The 17355-nt window shown below is 33.5% G+C and overlaps 4 protein-coding genes across 4 annotated transcripts; 2 read left to right on the top strand and 2 right to left on the bottom strand.

The window, feature by feature from the left end:
• The first annotated feature begins 370 nt into the window (after window positions 1-370).
• LOC141686244 (rapid alkalinization factor-like) lies at window positions 371-718 on the top strand. Its single transcript, XM_074491291.1, has one exon. It carries the CDS (start codon window positions 371-373, stop codon window positions 716-718), a length of 348 nt encoding a protein of 115 aa, XP_074347392.1.
• Window positions 719-3182: 2464 nt separating this feature from the next.
• Window positions 3183-3530, top strand: LOC141686245 (protein RALF-like 33). The gene has a single exon (XM_074491292.1). It carries the CDS (start codon window positions 3183-3185, stop codon window positions 3528-3530), a length of 348 nt encoding a protein of 115 aa, XP_074347393.1.
• Window positions 3531-4588: 1058 nt separating this feature from the next.
• LOC141687481 (heat shock factor-binding protein-like) lies at window positions 4589-7470 on the bottom strand. The gene is made up of 5 exons (XM_074492772.1): window positions 7319-7470; window positions 5749-5802; window positions 5368-5391; window positions 5237-5279; window positions 4589-4961 (listed from the first exon to the last, which is right to left on the bottom strand). The coding sequence occupies exons 1-5, from the start codon at window positions 7319-7321 to the stop codon at window positions 4822-4824; spliced, it is 264 nt and encodes an 87-aa protein (XP_074348873.1). The 5' UTR covers window positions 7322-7470; the 3' UTR covers window positions 4589-4821.
• Window positions 7471-8316: 846 nt separating this feature from the next.
• LOC141683874 (dol-P-Man:Man(5)GlcNAc(2)-PP-Dol alpha-1,3-mannosyltransferase) lies at window positions 8317-14125 on the bottom strand. The gene is made up of 13 exons (XM_074488667.1): window positions 13888-14125; window positions 13760-13794; window positions 13529-13666; window positions 12559-12627; window positions 12266-12423; window positions 12098-12164; window positions 11947-12000; window positions 11566-11654; window positions 11214-11330; window positions 10848-10981; window positions 10677-10755; window positions 8806-8862; window positions 8317-8700 (listed from the first exon to the last, which is right to left on the bottom strand). The coding sequence occupies exons 1-13, from the start codon at window positions 14009-14011 to the stop codon at window positions 8529-8531; spliced, it is 1293 nt and encodes a 430-aa protein (XP_074344768.1). The 5' UTR covers window positions 14012-14125; the 3' UTR covers window positions 8317-8528.
• Between the last annotated feature and the right edge of the window lie 3230 nt (window positions 14126-17355).

Genomic DNA, 17355 nt, shown 5'->3' on the forward strand with positions numbered 1-17355 from the left:
GTTAGCATTCCTTTGCATTATGATTACTCCTTCCATCAAACCAAAATCACAGGCTGCAGTCGATGATTATAACACAAAATCTACTATTACAGCACGTACCCAAAAGCATATAACTTGAAATTAACTATAAACAAATTACATATGAACAATAAATTACATATGAATAATAATAGCAACACCTAAAACTACTTAATTATCTCTTGTAAACCAAAAAAATGTTTAACTATTGAAACTGGCCTGCAGCTGGCCCTCACGGTCACGGGTTCATATCTTCTTCAATAAAGACATTGCCATAAAATTCGATCTTTTTGTAATAAAGGAGAAAGCCTGGAACTAGAAGAAGAAATGAACTAATTGGTAAAACAAAATAATGGCACCTTCTTCTGTCTTCCATCTCACCATCTTCTCCACTTTAGTTCTTACAGCAATCCTCATCTCATTCTCGGCCACGGAAGCTAGTGGCGGCGATAGCTGGATGCCTATGAAGCCAGGTTGCACAGGGTCTATAGGGGAGTGCATGGAAGGCAATGAATTCGACATGGATTCAGAGAGCAACAGGCGTGTACTAGCAGCTACCAAGTTTTTAACTTATGAAATGTTGCAGAACAACAATCCTCCTTGCTCTCATAGGGGTGCTTCATACCAAAATTGTCAACAACGTGCTGAAGCTAATCTCTATAACCGTGGCTGCAGTGCTTTCAGAGGCTGTCGGAGTTAATTTTTCCCACTTTGCTAATTACATTTACATGTTATATGAATATAATTTAAGAATAAATTGCAGACATGCATCCTTATTACTAGCAGACTGTTATCGTCTATTGTGTTCAGTTATAAGGATATGGATTTGAAACGATAGACTCGGACATCATCTGAAACCTGGCCTGCTGCAGTACAGTATGTTACTTGGTAAAAGCCCTACCACTAAAAAAACACAAAATCTGCAAACCAAGCTTTTGGAAGAAAGAGATAGCAATACTACTCAGCATTTGTTGAAGAAGATTATGTACCTGGAAACAAGCGAGGATGTGACATAATCATCAGGCCATTGTTTTGTTGAAAAAACTTAAAGAAAAAAGACACCTACATTTTTTTTGCAGAGGACTTGTACTGCTATATTTCTTATTTTTCTTTTCTTCTTCTAAAACTCAAGGTAAACTAGTCATTATATAGGCTTTACAAACATATTAAAACTAACTATTACCAAAACTAACCACTACTAATTAATGGGTAAATTACATGTCCATAATTTACTCCATAACTCCACTACGGCACTACTAAACAATTCTAAAATAATATTTTTTTCTAATAATTAATCTATTGCTAAATATCTAATAATTAAATAAACAAATAATTAATAACTAAATTTAAGATTTAAGATTATTCCAACATTCACCCCATAATCTTAAATTTACGAAGCACTTTCTTTTCGCCTTCTCACCACCATCAATTTTGATGCACTATCTCATCAAAAACACTTTGGAGCACTTTCTCTCAAAAAACACTTTGGAGCACTTTCTCTCCAAAAACACTTTGGATCTTCCCACAACTCTAAAGGAGTGGTTCTCCCTCGATCAATTGTGCTAACCTTTCTTCATCATTCTGAAATCTACAATTCTTTGACAGATGCCCATATTTTTTGCATTTGTAGATGCCATGGAAAATATTAAGGATAATATATATATATGTATATGTGTATTTTTATAAGAGTTTTATAAGTCCTGGATCATATGGCTCTGATGCCATGTTGGAAAAAAAACTTCAGAAAAAAAGACACCTACATTTTTTTTGCAGAGGACTTGTACAGCTATATTTCTTATTTTTCTTTTCTTCTTCTAAAACTCAAGGTAAACTAGCCATTATATAGGCTTTACAAACATATTAAAACTAACTATTATCAAAACTAACCACTACTAATTAATGGGTAAATTAATGTCCATAATTTACTCCATAACTCCACTACCCCAGTACTAAACAATTCTAAAATAATATTTTTCTCTAATAATTAATCTATTGCTAAATATCTAATAATTAAATAAACAAATAATTAATAACTAAATTTAAGATTATTCCAACATGTTTAACTTACTCTTTGTTTACATTTGACTGATACAACAAGGAGATGTTGAATGACTACCTACTATTTTGTGTTTTTGGCTTTGCTAGAATTTGAGGCTGCGCTTACCTTTTTTCTTTTTTTAATTTTTCTGCTAATCTGTAATGACAATGATATAAACATATTAATTAAGTACACAATAACAAATATTTGGACAACTGCTTTGAGGTTGTTGCCTACATTCTGAACCAGTCCAAATGCTGAATGTCAACTCTATCTTTACTACCTAATTGTCAAACTAAAAATAAATCCCGGTGTGCTTTGTGTTGCTCTGCAATATTGCGGTTTGAATTTTTGATAAAATACTTGCATCAGAAATGAAAATGGAGGTTAAGGGAATGGGAAAAAATGAGAATGTGCATACTTTGCATTACAAGGAGATAGGAAACATGACGATGAGATTCACATTCTTATCAACCAAATTGCTCATTCAAATACGAGCATGTAATAAAATTTACAATTTATCTAACCTCGCTCATTTCACCGTGAAGCAGAAGCGGCCAATATAATGCTTGATCAAGGAAATAGATAAGCAAAGCGTGTTCATTGTCAAAGGAAGAGTGCTCTAGCACCTAATATACTGTGAAATCATTAGATAATATATATACTTAAGAAACTTTGAATTTGAATGTTTGGACATAGAATCGAGTCCTTGTGAATGGGCAGAAGGAAGTTGACACTTGATGATGATGGCACCGATAATTTACACTTAATTAGATATTGTGATTTATAACTACGACACAAAATTAAGCTTTGGAAAGCAAAGGGTATCTTAATTATGTTAAATCCTGTACTCCAATCGATGATTATAACAGAAAATCTACTACTGCACATATCCAAAAGCATCAACTTGTAATTAACTATTAAGAAGTTCCATTTGGTGAATACCACCAACAACAATCCTAATTTTTTAACACTAAAAACTACTGAAATGTTTGAACTGGCCTGCAGCTGGTTCTCATTGGCTCATTTCTTCTTAAACAAAGGCATTGCCATAAAAAAATGATTTTGTACTAAAAGAGAAGTCTTGAATTAAAAGAAGAGACAAGCACATTGGTAGAACAAAACAATGGCACCTTCTTCTGTTTTCCATTTCACCATCTTCTCCACTTTGGTTCTTACAGCAATTCTCGTTTCATCCTCGGTCACGGTTGGTGGTAGTGGTGATAGTTGGATACCGATGAAGCCAGCTTGCACAGGGCTAATAGGCGACTGCATGATAGACGAAGAATTTGACATGGATTCAGAGAGCAATAGGCGCATACTAGCAACTACAGATTATATAAGTTATGACGCGTTGCAGAGTAACAATGTTCCTTGCTCTCAGAGGGGTGCTTCATATTACAATTGTGAGGAAGGTGCTGAAGCCAACCCCTATGACCGTGGCTGCAGCGCCATTACTCGCTGCCGGAGTTAATTTTCTCTACTTTCCTAATTACATTTACATGTGGTATGATTATATTTCAATAATAAATTGTGGAAGTATTCTTCTTTTTTTTCATCCATGTACAAGACTAGCAGACTGTTCTCGTTTATTGTTTGGTTATAATTATGTAACGCATCCCTTTGCCGCCAGTTTCCTGCTTCCACTATATATACATAAGAATTATATAAAAAGTTCAGAAACAGTGTATTTTTAGCATTTTTGAACAAGTACTCTTCATCACAAAAACCTTGAGTAACCATTGTCCATTCTTATTTACTTTTTTGCTGGAGGAGATACTAACGCGGCTGGATTTGTGAAAGCATTACATTACCGGGATGCAATACAATATAATCCCGTACTAAAGCTTGTAAGATGAACAAATAAAATCTTTTTAGGTTACATGTGGTTTATAATAATCCTACCCTTTGGACGCCCTATGGTAAATAAAATTCGTTGTACATTAAAAGAAATAAAAATAACATAAATTTAGCAGATTCAGAACTATAATGGACAGGAAAATTCGCAAGAAGAAATCTAGAATTCTTAAAGTAATGGAGGAACCGCCACTTAAAAGTTCAAAGAGTAGTACCCTCCATTAATGGCAACTGAACATATGAAATATAGTTGGTCTGCCTCTTGCGTACAGCATAACGAAGTTCACAATATTTAACATTACAGTGCTACTGTTGCCGTACGGCGATCCTAGCTTGTGTAAATTCGTAAACGGTCCCAAGTCCTGATCACATGGTTGAGATTAATCTCTACAGAGGACCAGGTAAACTATTTCTTAACAAGGTCACACCAACCCTAGGGGCTAGGAGTTTCGAATTCCGTTTAACCATGGTCTGTAGCAAACTCAAGCCCTAGATTTATAGATTAAACTCAAAAGACAGAAATGTCAAACCATGAGTTATCCAAAATTTGAACTCTAAATTTTCGCAAAGATCTGACATGTTTACTATAATAGGATCTATGTGCTAACAACATAAATACGCATACAGAACAATATTAGAAGCCTAATACGAACTGAATAAAGTGACAAAGTTGAGGAGTGCACAAGAGAAACTCACATTCCGATAATAGTTTGATGATTTTTTTTAGAATCATATTCATATCCTAAACAAACATCAGTAATATATAGAAGAATTTGGCAAGATAACATCCGAGGAGTAGCATGAGTTCTACTTGCAACAATACCTAACACGAGAAAAGGAAAATGACAACAAAGCCTTGCACATTAAAACTTGTCTGAGTCGCTGAATGACATTCACCTCAAGAAATCCTAAGCAGAGCCTTCATCAGTCTTCACATCTTCTTTCTTTGGGGGTGGCACTGGAGATGGAGATCCCTCTGCTCCCATTTCTGTTTTCAGTTCACTAATGCTCTGCTCCAGTTCATTTATCCGGCCTCCCATTTCATCAAGTAAAATACAGTTAAGGAAACATTGATATCATTTAAATCTCAATATGACTCCAACCATATAAAGGTTCTAAATATTTCCTAAGCGAACCGTATATGAAACTTGGGAAACAAAAGATAGCATAAATTACATTTATTACAATTTAGTGTGGAATAAAATCATCCATTTCCGGGTTTAAGGTAAATGGCGCAGATTGATAGTATTGCTTCAATCTAAGCAGGTTAACATAACCTGTTTTAATGGAACTGAAAGCTTTAAAGTAGTGCAAGAAGGATATTCTTTGAAACAATAGACTCGGACATCGTCTGAAACCTGGCTTGCTGCAATACAGTATGTTACTTAGTACTAGTTGTACCACAAAATCTGCAAACCAAAATATTGGAAGAAAGACACTGCAATTCAACTTACCATTTGTTCAAGAAGATTTTGTACCTGGAAACAAGAAAAGGCGCAAATGAATAAGAAGCTTAAAGATACACGCTTTCATGACTCTAATAAAATGACAACCTTATACCTGCAGAAACACTCTCTTGTTCCATACACTAATATTTACCCTATTTCATTAAAAGTATTAAACAGCAAGTTGTGGCTGCTCTTTATCTGTATGTGCATTTAAATTACATTTCATTCACAGAGACATATTTAAATTATGAACACAACGATAAGACAACAAATAAATTGATGCCCACTATATGAATATCATTTCGGGCCTTACTTCACAGCTAATAAAGATGTCATATATTTTCAAACTTCTCTAGAGTAAAATTAGGAAATAGTCAACAAACTCACAAAAACAGTCATATCAGCACTGCTTTGTTTCATATCTTCCGAATCTTGTCCATCCTGTCAGGAAAAAAATGGTCAGACTCAAGACTTTGATTAACGTCAAAATTCCACAGATTGGAGCAAGGGATAACTCATTACTTCACTATCAACATGAAAACAGGTATATAAATAATAAACCTAATTCAGCTAAGTTTTTCCTTCCACATTTATGCAAAAAGAGAGTTTCCAATAACACAGAAATTGCAGTATAAGACTAAAACACGAAAACAACATACAGTTGAACCTCGATTAAGTAATAATCGTTAAAGTAATAACCTCGTTAAAATAATATTTTCCGGTCCCAACATAATGGACACAGTGTATTTTTACTCCTGATAAAGCTAGGAAGCAGGGATTCGTTGGCTTCTTTGGTAAGCCAACGAATCCCCGTATCCTCACGCACCCCTGTATCTGATACTTGGATTCTTGAGGATACTTAATTACTCATAATATCCTACCTGAATATTTTTTTTTACACAATTTGTACAACAAAATTAAATGATTTGACATAAATTGTTGTGATTTTGATGCTTATATCATATATTTGTATCAATTTGTACAAAATTATTAGTTTTGCTACTAGATTGTATCATTCTTACCATCAAATATATATTTATAATATTATTATATATGCCGTATCCCGCCGCACCTAAATCCCCATTATTTTGAATTTACCGAATTCCCGTATCCTCGTACTACACACCCCCGAACCCGCACCCACGCTCATGCTTCTTAGCGATAAAGTAATAAACTCGCTAAATTAATATTTTCTCGGTCTCAACCCTATTACTTTAAAGAGGTTTAACTGTATGTATATAGCTAAAATTAGATACAAACAAATGTTACAGAAACTGCATTCCTATTACTTCTAACTTGTTAAAGTAATTTCAAGCTATAAACACATGTTAAGTGTAACACAAGCTTATGATCAAAGTTTTGTGGCCAGGAATCTCAACTATCCTCAGTGGATCAGACAAGATAAACGGGTCTCAAATTATTTGTACCAAAATGTATTAGCCGTTACTTTCGCAACATTTTAAGTTTAAAAGAAACAAAGATTGTAAAGTTTTATTGAGGCAATGCACAATAAACCCCTTTCTAAATTCAAGTTTTAAAGGAACATTCTATGGTTTTGCCGCAATGTAAAAATCTATTCCCCGTCTTGTACATATGAATTTATACTGTTTACGAAATCAAGTATATACACACATATTATCGCAGCTTGTTCACCGAGCTTCGTATACAAAAATTGAAAATGCAGGATCGATAATTACATACATCTCCATAAAAAAATGAAAAAACAAAAACAAAAAGGCACTAATCTAGTAGTCTCATCTCACGCTGTATGTGAATAAAATAATTAAAAACAGTTAGAAATTAAACCTTAATTTAAGATTGTCACAGTAAGATTTAAAAATCATACAAACCCTAAAACAAAAATTACTTGTAACCCTAGAAAACAATAAATTAAAAATTAATGAAAAAAAATAAACAAATAGATCGATTAAAGGAGTAAATTAGAGTAATCACGCACCATTTGAATCAGTCGAGGGGATTGAATTAGATGTTTGTATGTAGATGTGTGTGTATATATCTGGGTGAAATCGAATGGAAATGAAGGCGCTGTCTGTCCCTTTGTATAAATCTCCTTCAGTTCTGGTATCTTATTTAATTTACTATTTTGCCCCCTTCTACTGCTTTATTCATTTGAGTATTAATTTGAATTTCAAAAATTTCAAATCAAATTAGAGCCTGAACGATGCACAAGTCACCGTTCATGAAAATACTGTCAATTTCCGTGAACCGACTTGGAGTTTGGACACCTTGTTTGTGCAAAAAAAAAATATATTTTTTAATTTAATGTTATCATTTTTTTATATATTAATAAACTACAAACTTTATATAGGTTATTAAAATGAATTGTATATATAATCTTAATTATGAGATCTCTAACTAATAAATAAGGAAATTCCTCACTTTAATTGAAAATGCTTAGAGTAAAGTCAATGATCTTATAAAAATAGGTGCACCTATTGTTATAATTTAGAACCAAAAACTGATTTTTGGTGTTAAAATAACAAAACGTCTCCAATAGTTGGTTCTATATTTAACTATATTGTTTCAAATTTAACTAACTTTCCTATTTATGTGTATAAAAAATTTTCAATTTTACTTATTCTCTCTTTCCCTCTCTTTTTATAATTCTTTTGTAATGTGACAAATATAGCACACTGCTATATTTTATGCTATGTTTAGCACAGACCATAGAATCTTGTTATTTTAAAACAGTGTTTACATCATCATTGAATTGTCAAAATTCACATTTTATGCTATATTATTGATACAGCACACCATTGGACATGCTTTTACAACGAAGGATTTATGGTGAAAGGTTGAGACTCGATGGCGCCCCTGGAATTCAAATTTTAATCATTTTCACTAATTTACTTTACTGACAAGTTTTTTCACTTACAATCCAAACACTTCCAAGTTCACCAATTAATTACTTGCAGTGTACGTGCATTATAGAGAGAAAACTCGGAATTCAATGTCAAACACATTGTAATATACAATCAGATTTAATCCAAGTACAACAACAACCTGCAAAGTTGCAACCATATTGCTTGGGGTCGAGACACAATTACGACGGATTTGGTTATAGTTAGCCGTAAACTACTCTTCACAAAATCCCAGCAGCCGTGTACAAACTATTCTTAATAGAAATATAATTATACATAAGCACTTCATTTTCGCTTTTTTGCTGCTGACAATTTATCATCCACATAGGGATATTCTAGGGGAGCACTCCACAGACCCCACAATATTAGTAAGTGGATACAAAGAAGCAGGAAAGATGAGTAACTATTCGAGGGATAGACATTCCAGCAAAATTCCACCCCTACAAACAAGATTATGCTGCACAAAGAACGGACAAGAAGTTGTGAGCTAGTAATATATATCTACGGTGTTGGGATCAGCAATAAAGAAATGAACATGTAAATCTATTACAAGCTAACTAACCGTAATAATGTTGGAAAAGGGGTCTTCCACAACAGATATGGTAAGGTATAGAAATACCTGCATTTGAAAGCATGCAACAATGTTAATGGCACTTCACTGAAAGTGTAAACTGTGTGTAGAAGAATACAATACATTTTCATCACGCTACAAGGAAATATGATACAACTAACTTTCATATATAGATAGTATCGCATTATTGGTTAAGACCCTCAAATTCTGACTATTACTCAGTTATATTTTGCACAAACATATTAATCATATTATCATATAGCATACTTCAGTTCATGCAAAGCGGGATTCTACAAATCCAGAAACCCTCCCAGAACTACATACTTGACCCATTTCAGTACTAATTAGTTGGCAAGAGTGACAACCATTGATTATATGACCTTAACATTTGTTGTGACCATTGCTGGAGGACCGAAGTTGGCAACAGATCATAAACGAACTTGAGTGGAATTAAACACATAAAAAAAGAGTATTCAGAATTGCAAAATTATTACAGAACCTATCTACTACCAGAACACTAGGTCTAATTTAGTTGAGCTCACCTTAGCAGGAAGACCGAGGGAAAAAGAACTGAGGCCTAGTGGGGAATTTATTAATTCATAATTTCAAAATGTCAATCTTATATTCAGTGACTCAAATAATATTGTGTTCCGAAAAATATGTAGGAAAATAAAAATGTTTGTAAAAAAATCAAAACTTTCTCCGTCTGTTAGGCGTAAGTCTCATGAGCCATAAATATTTTCTAATTTTGCTCACACGACATTTTTCTATTTAATACTCAAATATTTCATATTGTTATAAACATAAAACAGAAATATATACAAAAAAATTGGGAAACAACATATAATATTGCAGTCAAATGTAGAACAACAATGATTCGATTAATAAATTTTAGTACTATTTGATACTTTTAAGAAGAAAAACTAGAAAAATATGTCAGTAAATGTAAGAAAATAGAAATGAAATTTGAGATATTTTCACTCTCTTTCCTCACATTCAGCTCTATATAAGTAATAAAACTAAAAATCTTAGTGGGGTCCTGTGACCTCACTAGCCCCAACAAGCCGTAGCCAGCGACTAGGCATATATTATTGAACTACAGGACACACAGCCACACATTGTCAATAACATGTTTAAACTATCGAGCAAAGCATTTCACTTAACTATAGGCTGATTAGGGAATTTGCATATGCATGATTATGTTACTCTGATTCAGGTACGAAGTGTCGGACACGACACATATCCGAGTGTCGGACTTTAAAAGTCTAAAAATTGGGGACACGGGGACACTGTCCTATTTTCGGACACGGGTACGGGGACACGGCATATTTTACTAATAAACAAATATGTTAAGTTAGACCTCCAAGAATAAAGTAACAACAAAACTTAGATCAAAGTTAATTTTCTAAAGAACTTTACGAATTTGGCATCTTCCCTACTTTTATCTCATTGTCGCTTCTTTCATTCTTCTTACATATTAATTTTGAATATTAAGTGTGACTAATATTTGCTCAATAAATTGGTCAAAGTGTCCATGTTTCCGTCAAGGGATCCGACACGGAATAAGTGTCGTGTCCGAGTTTCCAAGTGTCCGACACGGGTACGGTAACCTAAACAGAAGAATCGGAGTAACTTCATTGAATAAGCGTATACCAGCTCAAAAAGTGTTGCAATCAAACAGGTGCAGGAAAACACAATTTTTCTTAAAATATTATGGTGCAACTTAATGCACATCATATGAGATTGAAATATGTATATACGAGTCAACTTAGCAGGAAGCACTTTACAGGCTATCTTTATCTCAGAAACATCCCGGCAAAATATTTAGCAGAAGAAAATAAATGATCCAAAGAAAAACTTACCAAGAGTAAAATTGATAATGCAGAGATCGTGCGCATACTATACCAATGAAATTACCCACAAACATAGTAGTTACAATATCTGAATGGAAAACCATGGTGAGCCAACAATCCACTAAAAAATGAAAACCACTGAGAATGTAGGAATACTGCAGAAAGAGTGTGTATCCTTACGTTCATTGCGAAGAATTTTAAAGGTCAAGCTCTGCCCATTTACTTCTTTTAGAGAGGAAGAACTAGAAACTGCATACTTAAGCTTCATTTGAACCATCCGAGTACGAATAAAAGAAAGTATCCCTCCTTCATACCTACATCATAAACACAAATTTGGCTCAAGATTCCTGCATATTTCAAAAACAAATAATAGGAAGGCACCAGTCTCATCGGCCATAGATAAACACGGTCCCCCTTTGACAGTCAGTAGTTGATATGCATAAGTATCTACATCTTCAAATTATGCTTCCTCAGCTAAAATATACATAAACCATCTCAAGCATTTCCTGATTATAATACATTGAAATCAAAAGATATTGTACTCACTTGGACCACTTATAATTCGCAAACACTGCAAGCAGAACGAGGTGAGCAACTAGCAAGAACAAGGCGAACATCTTCGAAATAAAAATCTGTTCAGGAACAAATTTGAAGTTCACTGACCTGATATGATAAAGATGAGTTAAATCCATGTGTCTGATAATGACAAATACTTTGAAGAAAGTTTAACATGGCAAAATTCAGGAAAGGAAGGAAGAAAAATATGAAGCTGAAGGTTTAGAACCAACTTAAAGTCTTAGAAAATGGCAGCCCTAATATATATATAATCAAAAAACCAGCAATACTAAACCTTAGTGTAATTATGTAAAATGCAATATTAGCTGATTTATGGGAGTACCAAAAGTGGATGAAGACACGCCCAAGATTGAAAGCTCTTGACATATATGAAATCGGATTTGATATAATAAAAGGAAGCCCTAATAGTATCTGCAGAAACATTCATCAGAAGGTGGCGGAAACAGATGAGCACTAAAACCAATCACTGTCTCTTTCATTGCATATATGTTGTAGTTGCACTCACCTAATTGTTCAAATATATGAATCAAGGGTTAAACTTCATACAAGGGAAATATTATTCAAGAGGATCAGATATGAATGTTTAGTTAATATTTAAAATGACTTTCTCGCCTCAAATAGAAAAGTACTCCGTAAGATATGTTCATAATAATTTAAGGTATCACCAACAAGAGAAGTAAACAGAAGTATGGATGATGAGCACCTGCACAATTGCTGCACCGGCTAAAGCAGATGTTACCCCAAATATATTCATAGCCTGCATATTAATTGTTTCGGAGAAAGAAATCAAATTTGCAGGCATCTATCTAAGAAGCTTTTTCAAAAAATAATAAAGGAAAATATTGACTTTTTACCTTAAACATGAGTAGTAGTAAAGGGGGAGCATAAAGAAGAACATTCATCTTCACTGAAACAGCTCCACTGTACTAATACAATAGATAAGATTCAGATGCAACGTATTGCTCATTCTAGTTTTCGAGTATATTTCATGAAGAAAGAGGTAAGAAAGCAAATGAAAGCACCTAAAAATAACCAAACCCACATGCCACTTCTGATAAAGTAATGAAAGCAATGACGCATTGAACAGAATCATGGCAATGCAGTCGTTGAACAAACGAAGTACGAAGATAGAATGCACCCTTTTAGATAAACAAAGCAAAGAGAGTGCCCACCATGGAACCTGTAGTAAATCAACAATTGTTCGAGGTATAGGATATAAAGAGATATCATACAAAGAGATACAAAATGCGCACACTTAATATGGTAAGGATAAGTAATGAACTAATGACATGCAAAAGAAGAGGAACTTCCATACCACCTCAGTCTTCAGATAAACTAGTAAGATGATTCCTAGATTTGCAATGTAGAGAAAGCCGAATAGAACCTGCAACAGCAATTACCATGAAAGAGAATGTGCAACAGACTTTTTATATAACAAATGCACGGGAAATCAGATTGAAGTATTGTATATTAATATGCATCACAAACAGAAATTTACTGTAATTACGGAACTACTCAGTTGACACATGTCTGCACAAAGCTGAAACAGATGACACTGAAAGCAAAATATTCCAAATGGTTTCGGTATTTCTTTATTCCCAGTGTGAAGTCTGGAACGCTATTACACAACTCAATTATTCATGGGCTAGCATGATACTAAAACTTCAGAAAACTCAATTTGGATATTAAAGTTTGAAATGCTATACAATATCCTAAATGTATTAAATTCACACTGTCATGTTATGAAGTTCATTCAGAAAAGATATGTCATCTGATGCTAACATGTATACAGATACAGCAGAAGATATCATTCTTATTCAGGAATAGCTTATTAAAACCAAATACAAATTAATTAGCATTAATTGTAGATCAATTAAAATTGCTGGTTAGACATTCTGATTAAAACCACAATCGATAGACAGGTAAACATTTGGAAATTGCGGACAATCATCAGCTCAAAAGAATATTACTATATGTGTTGCCATTTCTTAAAACCATACTCACTCCTGTATACAACTACAATCTGTCTTAAAATTTATACATATATACAAAGAATATAATAACATCCAAACATGTAGCAAATCAACATACTGACATAATGGCAGAGAAAAGATTAATGCAAGAGTCCTCGAGAAAAAAAAAACTATCTCGGTTACGTAAATAGTGTAGTACCAAAACTCATCACCCACGACAAGGTCACTGTTCATTTCTTCGAATCCTCATTCCCCCTACTAAACACACACACACAGAGACATATCGAAAAAAATCGAAAGAGGGTAGGTAACCTGAGCAGGATAAACTTGAGCACCAGTAAGAAACTGAATAGCAGAGTAAACATAAAGAAAACCAGCAGGATAAACAAGTGGGCCAGTGTCTCCTTCCAATTTACTGTAATCTCTTTCACCTCCAAGAAACCCACTAACCTAATTCACACACACCATAAAAATCTCAACTTTATTAAAACCAATCATAAAAATCACATTTGTATTCTATACTTTCATTGTAATAACCACCACCTGTGACATATAAGCATCCCAATCAATCTTGGTATCTGAAAATGCACACAAATCAAACCCATTACAAAAAAGGACATATACATACAAATTGTTATGTGTATAAAAGATGAGTAAAGAGTGGAGCTTACAGGGGATGTAGGTGATTATAAGTGCTACAAGAACTGAATCAGCAAGAATTAGAAAGAGTGAGAAGGGTATTTTTGGGTTTTTGAAAATTGAGGTTTTGTGCTTGGCCATGGATTTATTGGCCATGGCTTGGTTCTTGGATCGCAATCTTCAAACCAGAAAGGAAGCTTTATAAACTGATCAAAACGCTGCGTTGCGAGTCTTCAACATTTATGTAGTCCAACTTTATTACTAATTCAGTTTCATGGTTACACATTACACGGAGGTAATTATTAAGTTTAGTAGCGGATTTGTGTTTTATTTGACGATTTTTTGAGAAATCCGATAATTAATTAATGATTTAATATATTGATGAATATTTTTTTATTAATTTTTTAGTGATTTAATAATTATTTTTGAAACATTAGTCAATTTTTAAAGGAATTACTTAAGTTAAAGTAAATTTCAAAAAAACTAAAATCAAACTAGCAAAAGTAAAATGGGACGTATGAAAATATAAATATTTTAATGGTAATTGTTATATTGTGCAATGAAATTTAATTTTATCAAAAAATGAAATATAATTATTAGGTATTTTTTTGTTAATTTTATGGCAATATGATCTTCGCATCAAATTAGATCGAGATTTTCAAAAAAATTACTATTAAGTGAAAAATAAATTCATCTTTTACAAAAATTTAATTTGTTTATTTAACAAGTATTACCCCGAATATACACTTATAGAGTTGTAGGTAACTTTTATAATATAAAGTAATTATTTTATTTAAAAAAGCGTGATGATAAATTTGCTTTCAAAGTCGAGGATGAAAATATGTGGAAAATAATATATTTCCCCCTGATATTAAATAAGAAAAAAGATTTGTCACATAATTTCTTAATTTATTCTTTAATATAGTATAATTTTCAAAGTAGAAATAAGAATTAAGATTTGCCATACATGTGCGCTCTGAAAGCCTATCCTCTCCTGATATTTTGATATCTCTGATTCCTGTCATTTAAAAAAAAATCAATAAGCAAGCTTTGAGTTGATCTTTGATTACATATAGGCGAACCTTTCGACTCCATGTGACCTCTAAATAAAGAGCAATTAAGAAAATGCCGGTTACAACCCCCTCATATGCCCGTCAATTACTATATATGTTGTGGCGCCATGTCATATGCCCATCAATCACTATATATGTTGTGGCGTCATGCCGTTACTTGGGCTTACCTGGATTGTTTCACAAGGCTGTCTCATACAAAATCTATATATCTATATAAAGGAAAAATACTCATGATTGACTTGTGCGCTCTGAAAGCCTCCTATCCTAATATTTTGATATCTCCAAATTTTGTCATTTAAAAAAAAATTAATTAATCAATAAGCAAGCTTTGAGTTTATCTTTGATTACATATGGGTGAACCTTTCCGACTCCCTGTGACCTCTAAATAAAGAGCAATTAAGAGAACGCTGGTTACAACCCCCTCATATGCCCGTCAATCACTATATATGTTGTGGCGCCATGCCGTTACTTGGGCTTACTTGGATTGTTTCATGAGGCTGTCTCACATAAAAGATAATATTCTGCTTATATTTTCATATATTGTTCACCCATGATTGTACTTTATCATTTGTTGCAATTGCAATTGCAATGTAATTTTAATGTATTGTAATTCTATTTGTTCTTGTATTTCTTAATTTCTAAATGTTGCCCCTTTGTAATGATTATGCTTTATCATCATTTTATTGTATTGTAAGTCTAATTTTTTACTCAGCCCTTCTAACTATGGATGAATTAGGTTATTTCAGTATTGTAATGTATCTCCTTGATGGTAATGTTTAGCTTAGTTGTGTATTTGACTTTGTTATGGACTGATAAAGTCATGGAACTAATTTCACTTATGATTCTGTTAGTTAACATATATGTCTTTGTTTCTGAACTCACTCCTTATAGTGAGCTTCTTTTGTGGATGTCATGGTTTTTTTAGAGAGGGGGTAAACTGGGCCCACTGTTTTAACCTTTGATTGCCGGGTGGAGTACTAGATGGCAAAAGTTCATTACCAGACTTGGAATAACACACTTCTGAAACTAGAAGGATCAACACAAGAACGAACCACCAGTAAAATAGGAATCCTTCATGTTTATATTTCTTATACTATTCAAATTTAGGAACCATTCTCCAATGCATTTTAGAATCATAACATTAAATAATTAGTGTCTAAACTTTTCTGTTAAAATTTGAACACAGGTACTTAGAAAATGTTTTTTAGTTAGTACGGTCATTCATGGTTGTTGGGAGAAAGGGTAGGTATCAGATTTTAAGCATAGTTTGAATGGCTTTATAGTTGAATACAAAAATGAATGCTCAAAGATAAGAGTAAGGCTGAATGTTGGATGTGTTTAGTAGTATTTTATTATGATTTGTAAATCAAATTATATAGAGAAAGAAGGTAGCTATAGGGGCCAAAAAGGATGTGTTGCTTCCAGGCAACAATATGCAAAATTTATTCAATCTGAATGATGTGATCGTTGTGTGATGTATGAATTTGTAAGTGTGTGTGTGAACATGCATACAAGATTACATCACACGCACTTGGACTCTAAATCATGTTAAATTGCACAAAGTTTACAGTCTTAACATCTTAACATAAGAGCAAAAACAGTCTGCTACCACTATGAGACATCTAAGAATAAGAAACTTATGCTGCAAGGTCTTACTCAAATGAATATTTGCTTGTTTTCGTTTTTTGTAATTCTAACTGTCCATGTCATGGATAAGCTAAGCTAATTTCGGTCTTGTAATGTATCAGATTGGTGGCAGTGTTTGTTATAAACTGGAATAGTTGTGGAACTAGCATCATTTGCTGGAATTTTAAGTGATTCCCCACTATCATGAATATGCTTTGCCATTTGTTGTGAGACTATTTTTAAACTCAGCCCTCTGTCTTTTGATGGTCATGTTTAGATTTGTTCTAAACTTACATCATTTGTTGTAATTCTATTTGTTCATATCATGGATAAGTTGGGTTGCTTTCGTTCTTGTCATGTATCCTCTTAGTGATAATGTATGGCTTTGTTATAAACTGATGTAGCTATGGAGTTTTCTTATCTTTCCGACATTGAGGGTGATGCGGAGGACTGGTTGATTAGGGCCCGCGTTTGCAGGATGTGGGATACTGTCAACACAAAGGACAACAGCTTGCTTAGCATAGATATGATCCTGGTTGATGAAAAGGTATTGATTCCTTCATTACCCTCTGAGGGCCTCTGCTATTTTAGGTTTTTTGGTTTGCTATATTAGATTCCCTATTCATTCCGGGAGAATCTTATGCATGCTGCTATCCGTAAGCATTTGATGCCTCGATTCAGGCACCGTGTCAGTGAGGGCCTAGTCTACAGTCTCCGAAATGTCAAGGTTGCGATGAATACCTCCCACTATAGGCCACTGGCTAGCAATCAAATGCTGCTTTTCTTGCCGGTAACCGAGGT

The sequence above is a fragment of the Apium graveolens genome, chromosome 9, assembly GCF_009905375.1.
Source record: "Apium graveolens cultivar Ventura chromosome 9, ASM990537v1, whole genome shotgun sequence".
Taxonomy (NCBI): Eukaryota; Viridiplantae; Streptophyta; class Magnoliopsida; order Apiales; family Apiaceae; genus Apium; species Apium graveolens.